This window comes from Thalia democratica, chromosome 5 (genome assembly GCF_965202585.1).
Source record: "Thalia democratica chromosome 5, ktThaDemo2.hap1.1, whole genome shotgun sequence".
NCBI lineage: Eukaryota > Metazoa > Chordata > Thaliacea > Salpida > Salpidae > Thalia > Thalia democratica.
In genome coordinates this window covers 25596628-25607658 of record NC_139169.1, presented here as the reverse complement: position 1 = coordinate 25607658, position 11031 = coordinate 25596628, and the positions used below count along the sequence as shown (strand labels likewise).

Sequence of the window (11031 nt, the reverse complement as noted above, 5' to 3'; positions counted from 1 at the left end):
TACTAAGTATTGATATTAGTGCTTCATAATTAAAATGACTAGCCAAATTATAAACAAGATTTACTGATAAAATACAAAATATAATAAACTTGTAGCATACATTTTTATTTGTTTCTTTCTTATAAGATAATTATCAAAGAAGATGTATAACATTTTTTTACCTTTTCATACTGTTTCTTGTAACAGTTGAACCTAAAACTACTAATATATCAAATATTATTCAATATTAATAAACTTTAACTAGACTTGATATATATTCATACTTTGGAAATTTACTTATAAATTGATTTAAAATTTACTCTAACTTAAAAAAAACACATAACGATTATCATTAATGACTAGAGACATAGCAAACCAATACAAAAAATGTAATACAAAAAATGTAATACAAAAAATAAAAAGTAGAAATGAAACAGTAACTACTGACACCAAAGCGCCCAAAAAACCTGAATCCAATGGATTTGGTTTTGTATATTGTGATTATAAAGTACGAGAGAGGCAGATATAAGCAGGCCAAAAAAAGGACTGAAACCAATAAGTCAGGGCTTAAAAAATTCAGACCTTGTTACAAAACACTTTTAGTATAAACTATTTTTTCTTTGGACATTAACCTTAACCTTAAAAGCTTTAAGTATTTTGGCAATTTAGAACAATTAAAAAAGCATAAGCTTAAGATTTCAGGAAAAATAATGTTTTACCAAAAGTTTTTTATGCGAAGGTATTTTAAGTTAAACTTAATATTTTCTTTTGTTTTCGTAAGTTTTTTTCTTGCATCCTAATTACTTAAAAAGCACATGTTCTTAAAGTTTAAATATGTTTATTTATAATTTTTTCAATAACTTATAGTGTTTTAAAAAGTTAGTGGCTATCTCTATGACTGGAAGGTCAATACTAGATCGTTTGAGCAAATTTTCCAGTTTTAATTTCTTTTTATCATAAGTTGATTGATGTTATGAAAAGAAACTTACGGATCATAAATTTGTGCTTGACGGGCTGGTTAGAACAATTTTTTTTATCAGCTGGAAGATGCCATTTTTGTACGACGGGTAAATTTGCACAAGAAGTCATTTTTGCACGAAGATCATTTTGACGAGCGACTTTTAGACGAGTTGCTGCTGATGCACGCTGTTACTTTTGCGCAACGGGTCGATTTTTCATGAGGGTCACTTTTACACGAATAATTTTTTGCACGGAAAATAAATTTTGCTCGAAGCATAACTTTTGCAAGGATAAGGAACTGCTCGCCCACCAAAAAAAAGGTTTAAAAGTGATAGTAAAAAAGGAGAAAACTTAATTATATAATAGAAAAAATACCAACTAAGGGTAAGGGTGAGGGGTAACAGTGATAGTAAAATATAAGAAAAAAATAAAATTAAAACACATGTAGAAGTGTCAATTAGTGCAAAAAGTGACCCTTCGTGTAAAAGAGACAACACCTGAAAAAGTGACTATGTGCAAAAGTGATCCTTCGTGAAGAAATGTACCTTTGTGCATTTCTGACACCTACCAACTTTTTAAAAGGGAAATTTTAAAGTTAAACGAAAACCTTTAACTTGATATTTATATAACGTATATAGATAATAAATTGCTTCTTTGTAAAGACAAGTTTATTTAAATTATAACGGTTTTAACATTCGTGTTATACTTTAATGAATACTTTATTACTTCAGGTGGGTCACCGACCCAAATGCTACACCTCTGGTATAAATAAATTTAATCTTTTTGAAAAATCATTTAGCAAAGCGGTCTTCTCTACAACATTTAATAGTTGCTGTCACTGATACTTGTTGTAAATACTTTTTAATAAAATACATTTGGTTAATTACAAATACCAAAAAGTATTGGTTAAATACTTTTTATTGGGCGAACAGCATCGTGACGATAAAAGGTTTAAAAATAAAAATTCTCAAACTAACTACAATTGAATTTTATTCATGTACTTTGTAAACATATTAAGAAGAAAACACCAAAGTAAATTGAAAAAATCGTTCTCGTAAGCAGGTTCATGGCAATTAAATTTTAGTTAATAATTAAGTAATGCTCAGTCAGAGTTCAAAAATCTTTACATTTAGGTAAGGTAGGTATATATATCTACTTTACAAATTTTTAAAATTTGTTTTATATTCTTAAACCAAAACTATTGCTCCATAAATAATACGGAATACTTTATAGTAGTACAAAGAAAAGAAAACTATTCATTTGAAATTTCAAGACCATAAAAACCAGTAAGATTTCGAAAGACTAATCTTTGACATATTGGAATTTAAAAAAAAAGAAGTTTTTGTTTATGAATTAGTAAATTTAATCTAATAGTTTAACAACTAAGTTTTAACATTAGACAGTTTTTTAATTGGCTATACAATTAGTTAAGCATGTTATTTTTCAGTTTCAAGAAGAAATTTGGTACAACAGTTTTAATTTAAGCAACCGACTGAACTAAAGATTGTTCTAACAGCATATAAGGATACATGTACACAATAACAACAACGACTTCATGCGAAAATTTATACAAACTAGACAATATATTGTTACATGTACAATACATCATTCCTTGGTTTGACATTAAGAATTAAGAAAATAAAATCAGTAATTTGCATTTATGCGCGAAATTTTGCAAACTGGTATTTTAGACTAAAACTGGTCTAGAGATTTTAAGAAATAAGTAAATAACAATGAAAGGATTGTTTAAAAAGTTAAAACTTACTTACAAATACAATAACGTTAGTTTATAAAAAAAGTTTATTTTTTCTAACTATTTTTATATACTTGCTTACTTGCTGTTTTCTTTAGTATACTTACATTGTTCACTTCAAATATTTTAAAATTTTTACAAAATATAAAATAATCACGTATTTAAATTTACTCCGTTAGCTAGTAAAAAATATTTTTCAAGTTTCAAAACGCCTTGATCGTATCAAAAAAATTCTAAAGTAACCGGTTCAAAATTTCCCGGGTACATGAAAATTTAAATTCGGACAATTCAAATTGTTATAAAAACATTTAAAATACTATATATTAAAATGTAATATGAGTTTAAAGAAAAAAGAAATATATAGATCTTATAAAAATCTAAAGCCAGTTTTTCTTTTAGGAAAAATAGTTAAAAATTTTTAATATATTTTGAAATTACTAAAAATAACTGTGTTTGGACTTTATTCAAGTCATACCTTAAAACATTGATGTTTTGCAAAAAGAAAAATATTGACTTGGACATATTTATAGGACCTACATATGTTTGAAAAATATTCATTAATTTATTAGTTGTAGCCCTTTCAATTTTTTTAGAATTTTAATCATCAGAGTTTGAACTGTCCGAATTTGAATTGTCGTAACCCAAATTTCCCGATCATCGTCAATAAAATGGCAGCTTTGCGCAAGAAAAATATCTTATTTTTGAGTTAAACTCTTCGCTTTTATCTTCTTCGGTCCATTTATCCGCGTCAACGTCGTAACTGAACACCCGTCTGCCGATTTTCTTTTCAAAGAGGAAAATTTTACTCCCCAACGACAGCGCCCCGCAGAATAAACGAGGCGCGGCGATCATTTCCCTCCACGCCCCTCCTCCCTCGGCCCCGTTGTAAACGTCGCAGCCGAGGCCGACGGCAAAAAGCCTGCTCCGCACCGCCACCAGACCGTGGTTACTTTGCTGTCTAGTCATGTGGGGCAAATCTCTCCATTTTTCCGTCGTGACGTCATAACTCTCGGCGGAGGACAGCTCAAAGTAGTCGCACCTCCCCCCGCACGCCACCACTTTTTCTTGGAAGACGGCGCACGCCGCGTCGTATCTTTCAACCCTCATCTCCCCTGCTTTCGTGAACCTGCCGCTCCTGGTGTCCAATTTCAGGCAGGAGGCGATCGAGTTGCCGTCGCTACCTCCGACGAGGATAATTTTGTCACCGTACGCGCACACGCAAAACTGTCGCCGATACTTGCCCATGACGGCCACCCGAGTCCAACGCTGGGTGGCCCAGGAGTACTTTTCGACGACGACCTTCGCCTTTCTTCTGACAAGGATTCCCGCAAACACGTACAAGTCGCCTTTCAAGCAGATACCCGTCGCTTCGAGCATTTGTTCGTTGTTCATAGGCGGCAGGGCTCGGACCAGGTTCAAGCCGGGCACGCTGTACTGTTTTACATTTTCTATTGGGCTGCGTCCGTAGTGCCAATACCACCCCCCGCACACGAGCACGCCGAACGAGGTTTGGCTGCAATACCGGCTTTCGCAATTGAGCTTGCAGCTTTTGTAAGCTTCATTCAGCAAATCGTACATTTCGCTGTTTTCAAAAAGAGAGCCGCATTCGGACAGCAAGCTGTCTTTGTCGGACAGCAAGCAAAGTCGAACTTTCTGCAGCAACTTTGCACCGAACTTGCTGCGTTCTGCAATGTTGTGATTCAGCCATTTTGTTGCCGCTTCCAACACTTCGCGCTCGGTTGTGACGTAAAGTTCCGAGCTGGCCAGTATTTTCAGGACAAGGGCGAAATCCAGCTCCAAAAGGCTTTCGGTTTCGGCTATGATCGCGAAACAGCGCTCTACATAACTCTGTGTCGCTTTCAAAAGGCCTGATAAATTGAAAAGCGATGCAAGCTGGTGAAAGGTCAAGGCGTTGCAAATTTTAAGCTTCTTAGTAGAATAACTTCTGTCAGTTTTACTCGCCAAACTTTTGTTCAAAGAAATTTTGCTTAACTTTGTCGCCGCAACCAGGTCATCGTCGTCTGCTGCTGCAAGTGAACCTGGAAAATTGATTTTAAGTAAGTACACTTGTGTGTTTTTGTTCTTTGTCATGAAAATCTGTAACAACTAAACGAAACAAGCGTTCGGATAAATATTAAACATAAAATTTCCTGTCGTGTTTGAAAACACTTAACTGCAACAGTATATTAATTTATCTGAAAAGTTTCTACATAGCTATGTATTGACTTAAGATAAGAAAAAATATATAATACACTAAACATGTGTTAACCTCGTTCAATCGAGCCATTAAACCTCCGTAAACTTTGAAATTTTTTTACAGCCGAACGCTTGCTCACTTCTACGTAATCTTCTGTTTTGTTGAATTCAATTAAAAGATCATCTCCAAAATTTTCTGTCCTCTGAAGACCGGTTTTTTGCTGGTTGTTTTTATCGGCAAAAATTACACAATTTTCCAGTGAGTTTTTTTTCATGTTTTAATTAGTCTTTAATCAGTAAATAAAATTTAATAATTGTGATTTATAACTAATTAGCTGCGCAAAGTAAATTAAAAAAAAAACTGTGTACTGTTTGTACACATAATTACTTCAAATAAACTATGTGCCCACTAGAATATACAAAAAATTAATCATTTTTAAAAGCTATTATACATAGTTAATGTGTTTGAACTGTTGTAACTTATCTTACAATAAACACTTTCTAGTTAACAAAACAACTCTTTTTTTTTAATTGCCTTAGTTTATGTGCACAGTACAATAATTTTAATGGACACTAGTGTGCACAGGTACATGCAGTGAAGGTCTATGGACTATACCATAAAAAATATTATCTTTAATTAAAAAACTGGAAGAAAATTAATAAACAGAATCAGATTGCTTCAACAAAGTATAATAAAAATATTTATACATTTACTGTAAGAAACATTTCCGTAAATTAGAATGAACTTTCAAGTGTTTTTAAAGAACAAATTACAAACCTTCAAAACTCAGAAAAAAAACATTATTAATTTAGAAGAGTTTAGCTGATCTAAAAAGTACGATAAGTTCTTTTGGTGGAATTAAAAATACATTTAGTTTTATAAAGTTTATAAAAGTTCTCAAAAACACATCCCATTCGTAAAATGTAAAAATGTTCTAAAACAAACAATTTAAAAAATAAAAGAGTTCTTCGAAGTTAAAGTTAAGTTAAGATTTTTCATAAGCTTAGGTTTATACTAGGCTGAAAAATAAAGTTACACATGTTTACTTTTTTAATCACCTGAATTTTATAAACCAAATTGGTTAAACACATTAATTTTTACTTATATAATCAAGACTTATAAACTAATTGTAAGGCTACATCTGATACTTTTTGAAATATAAAACCAATATTAGAGTTATGGATCACAGTTAACAAAGTTAGTTATGGAATATGTACTACCACCGCTGTTTTACTGAAAAACACTATGTGTAAGATGTATCTATGTTTGCGGTCTTCTAATATTAAAAACCTGTTAGAAATTATTAAGTGTTATTTCAAATTAACTTACACGTATTGTGTAAATAAAATCATCTAAAGACAATGAAACCAGTGAGTATGTCAAGATTGTAGTTAAAAACAATGTATATATGAAATTTAATTCACAAGTTTATATCATTTAACCTTCATCAAATAAAAATAAAAGGCATAAAAATTTGGGAAACGTTTAAAATCCACCCATAATCAAAATCCACTCAGTCAAATTCGAGAACCGCTTACCGATCGAGGGTAGGATTAGGGGTTAGAGTTAGAGTGGAAAATAATTAAAAAATACATTTAAAAAATCCAAAATAATTATAAATAAGTTAACAAATAAAGAAAATATTTAATAAAACCAGGTGGATTTAGATCCAATAGATTTTGATAGTATACCAAAAATTTATGATCTAAAAAAGAAATAGATAGTTTACAAAACAAAAAAAGAACAATTTTCTACTGTATAACATATAATAAAAAGATACAAAAGAAGATTAAGTAATAGTTAGTTATTGCTGTAATTTTTTTTTTACTATAAATGTAATATTAATTAATAATACATTTAAAAAAGACAACTTTTGTTGTATAAAAGTAATGCAACCTAAAATAATGGGAACAGGTAAAAATTGCACGAGGGCACAAAATTACACGAAGATACCTCTGCACGAGGGGACAAAATTACACAAGACAATTTACCACTAAAGGTCAAATTTGCACGAGTTACAATTTTGCACGGAGGGTCATTTAGTATAAAACAAACAGAATAAAAAAAAGATAAATTAATAAAAAAACTAAAAGAAAAAGTTACTGAACGAGGGTAAGGGTTAGGAATAACAGTGATAACAAAAATAAAAGCAAAAATATTATTAATAAAAATTTTATAAAAAATTAATTAGTAAATAAATAAAAACTAGTTAAAAAAAGCTACCAAGGGAAAGGGTTAGGGGTAACAGTGATGGTAAATTATTTAAATAATAAATTAATACGAAAATTAATAAAAAAATTAACTATTATAAATAAGCTACTGACGGAGGGTAAGGGTTAGGGGTAATAAAGGTAGAAAATATAAAAAAACTAAATAAAATAAAAAATAAAATTTATAAAAAGTTAAAAAAAACAAAATAAATTTAACCCGTGCAAAAGTGCAAGGTTGCCACTCGCTTTTTTAAAAAAAAATTTCCAGGTTTTCTAAATTTCTACAAGGTTTTTCAGATTTTCTTTAAGGTTTTTGAAAGCACTACTTTTTTTGATAATGTTTAGTAGTAGGTTATAGTTTAGTTAAAAAAGAGTTACTGTAAGTATTGCAATTTATTTTATTATCTTGTAACCTGTACTAAATTCGTTTATGATGGTTCTTTAAAAGACGTTATGTTGGTTTAATACAAACAGCTAAAAGTCTACTTAATTCTTTTCTTAGTTCGAACGTGTTATCTTTTATTAATTCTTGATAAGCTATTTTATTAAATAATTGTTTAATATTTTAAAACTTGTAATAAATAGTTAAAATATTACATTTTTATAACAAGAACTAAGTCATAGAAGTAAGTCCTATAACTGATTAAGATTGTAACTAATCTAAATAGCTTTCAAGGTTTTTTTACTTTTTGAAAAATTTTAAGAAAAATATTTAATTGTCAGAATTATTCGAAATTCATCTGGTGCTAAAATAAAAAAAATGACAACATACAAAATGTGCATTGTTTACTTTACTAAATTTAAAAAAAAGATTGGAGAGTTTTGTGTTCACCTCATATTTTTCTGTAGAAAAATTGTAGCATTTTCGTAATAAGTACAAAGTAATGTTTTTATTTCTTTTTTAATGACTTCCATTCACTAACAATATCAGCAAAAAGGTAATGATAAAATATTATTGTTTCGAAAACAACAAAGTAAGCTAAAACTACAGATTTATAAGCCATAAAAACTATAAGTATTTAAGTTTTATATATTTTATATTAGAAAAAAGTACAATTTTACAGATAAAATTCGCACATTTTGTGTGACTATGACATTATAATATATAACAGGGTTGTCCTTTACATAGAAACCTGAAAAACCTGTAATTTGACAGTTTAGGCAAAAACAACTGAAAAAACCTGGAAATTGATATATCTTGAAAATAAAAATCCTAGAATTTTCAAATCTAGGTTTTTTCAGTTGTTTTTGCCTAAACTGTCAAATTACAGGTTTTTCAGGTTTCTATGTAAAGTGACAACCCTGTTATATATTATAATGTCATAGTCACACAAAATGTGCGAATTTTATCTGTAAAATGGCACTTTTTTCTAATATAAAAAGCAAATTCATTTGCTGTGTTTACTTTTAGTTTCTTTGATTTTGAATATCAACTTTGTTGATTTAATCAAATAGAAAAACATTACTAAAGCAATCACATTACTCTAAGTTGATTGCAATTTATCAGAAATGCAGGTTTACTAAATTTGGTTGTTTTGTCGCATCTATTTTGCAAAGCCTCCCATGTATTCGAATGCAATGAAATACATGCAAGCAACCAGCATGAGTAAGTCGTCAAACTACTGGTTGACTGTCAAGTCACGCAACTTAATGCACTTTTTTAATCTACTCACATTTACTCACTTTACTCACAAATTTCTAAAAATCCTTTTTTTAATTACTCACTTTACTCATTAATTTCTCAAACTCCAGGTCTTTTTGCCTGAACTGTCAAATTCCAGGTTTCCAGGTAAATGGCATCCCTGAAAAGTGTCTTAGTGTAAAAGTATCTTCATTTAACTTTGTGCCCTCGTCCAATTTTGTACGCTCGTGCAGATTTGACAGCTACCAAAAATAGTATATTACTTTGTATATATATATATTTGAACGTACATAGTGGAGTAAAATAAATAGTTATTACAAAATAAAATTTAATGTTAATGCAAAAAACTAAACATTTGAAAAAAAAAATTTGAAGAATTAAACTTTTAATACTCTTGAAGTCAGGGACTCCAAAACTTTTTTTTCAAAAGACCCATTTTTAGAAATTAAAAAAGCTATAGCTCCCTCCAACTAGATACTTGAAAAATTACCATTCAATTAACCCTAGAATTTTTTTGTATTTATCTCCATAATCAACTATAAAATATTTAGTGTAAGTTTCAAACTTTGAAAAATATTTTTTCATAAGGTCCCCATATGGCCTTTTTAGTACTCATGGCCACCTAAATTTCTGTCACGGCAAGCTTTAGGTGGCCATGGAGGTCAACTTTAGGAAATGCTGCTTTAAGTAACTAACTGTCTTAATTAATAATGAAATAAACATATCAACTCTTTTCAATTTTATTACTTAGTTTTTATCCTCAAAGTAAACAAAATGAATAACTCTAACTATTAATTTACTTTTTTTTCATAATTGTAATAACTTCAATCATAAATGAGTTAATCAATACTTAAACTTAACCTTTTAATTCTTTTATAACAATCTAAAAAACTATGTTGCACTAAACTATAAAACTATCATATATGTCAAAAAAAAATTGTTTTATAATAAATACAGTTTCAAATAGTAGTACTGTTATTAGCTCTTTTAAAGATAAAAAGCTATGCAGTAAAATTATCACTTTAAATAACATTTTAAGTTATGAAATGAAAAACTATGTGGTTTTACTCTTATTTCAAACAAATTACAAGCTGGTTGCTAAAAAGCAGTTCATGTAAAATTTAAAACAATTCTTTTATATTATAAAATAAATGAACAAAGTTTCTACTTTGAGTTTGAAAACCAAGAAGCCAAATTGATGTTAGAGTTAGATATTGACAAGTTTTACTAAAATGGCTGTTTACTAAAATATAATTTTCAAATTTATAAAGAATATTATGTACAAGTAAAAAATTAGTTTAATAGCAGACAAAAAAGTTAAATAGTTTTTAAAACATGAATAAATGTATAGGAAAAGAAGATTTTTTAGTAAAACAATACTTTGATTAAAAATAAGTAATAAACTTTCTAAATATAAAAGATTTATGTAGAGCATACATTTTTGTGAAAACAAAGCATCAAATTTCTATATACTTTAAGTTAATACTAATAATCTACTAATAAACCATAAGAAAATAAATTAACACTTTTTGCTTAATAATTTAGCAATTTTATAATAAAATGATTACATAAATCTTGGTATTAGCATTGTATAAAACTATTTGAGCTATCAGAATTTTGTATATTTTCTTTCAAACAAAATTATAATTTTTAAACAGTTAAAAAACCTAAGAAAAACTACAATTAAAAAAACAACTTAGTTGAAAAATAATTTATTTGAAAAAAAGATTAAATTGGTATTGTTGTAAGTTTTTGAGTTCTCTTTTGTAGCCTAACTTAATTTCAGTAGTTTATTTCAAAGCAAAACGGTCTCACTCTCATTATAATTTATCTAAACGATTTTAAGATATCTCTTTTAAGAAATCACTCTTAAATATAAATTAAAAAAAAAACTGGTTGATGTAACCAGAGAAAGCAACTTGCTTTTATTCATATAAAATGGACAGCACATAGATAATAGATAACTTTACTTTTAGTTTATTTTTTTTAGCTGCACTTTTCATTGCTGTTTTGTATGTTTTAAAATTATGCTATTGATGCAGTTGTGTTTTTCAGACATTATTCAACCTTTATTAACCTTAATCAAGATTCACACAACCCAGTTGCCACTGTAGCGTATAGTCAAAGCTACTTGAGCATGAAGTTTTAAGTTATAACAAACAAAAGTTATATAAAGTATTCTGAAATGTTTTAACATTCTTGTTCTTCTGCTAAACAACATTCTTTTCTTTACAAAATTGTTGAAAAAAAACCAATAATGTTCTTAAAATTCTAGATGAATTTTTACACT

General features: G+C 28.8%; 1 protein-coding gene across 1 annotated transcript; it reads right to left on the bottom strand.

Moving 5' to 3' along the window:
- Positions 1–3352: 3352 nt before the first annotated feature.
- On the bottom strand, positions 3353–4783 carry LOC145836358 (ectoderm-neural cortex protein 1-like). Its single transcript, XM_082944167.1, has one exon. It carries the CDS (start codon positions 4781–4783, stop codon positions 3353–3355), a length of 1431 nt encoding a protein of 476 aa, XP_082800293.1.
- Positions 4784–11031: the final 6248 nt, after the last annotated feature.

What these genes read in the sequence shown, in the direction of transcription:
- LOC145836358 (XM_082944167.1), bottom strand. Translation starts at nt 4,783, where the DNA reads ATGACAAAGAACAAAAACACACAAGTGTACTTACTTAAAATCAATTTT.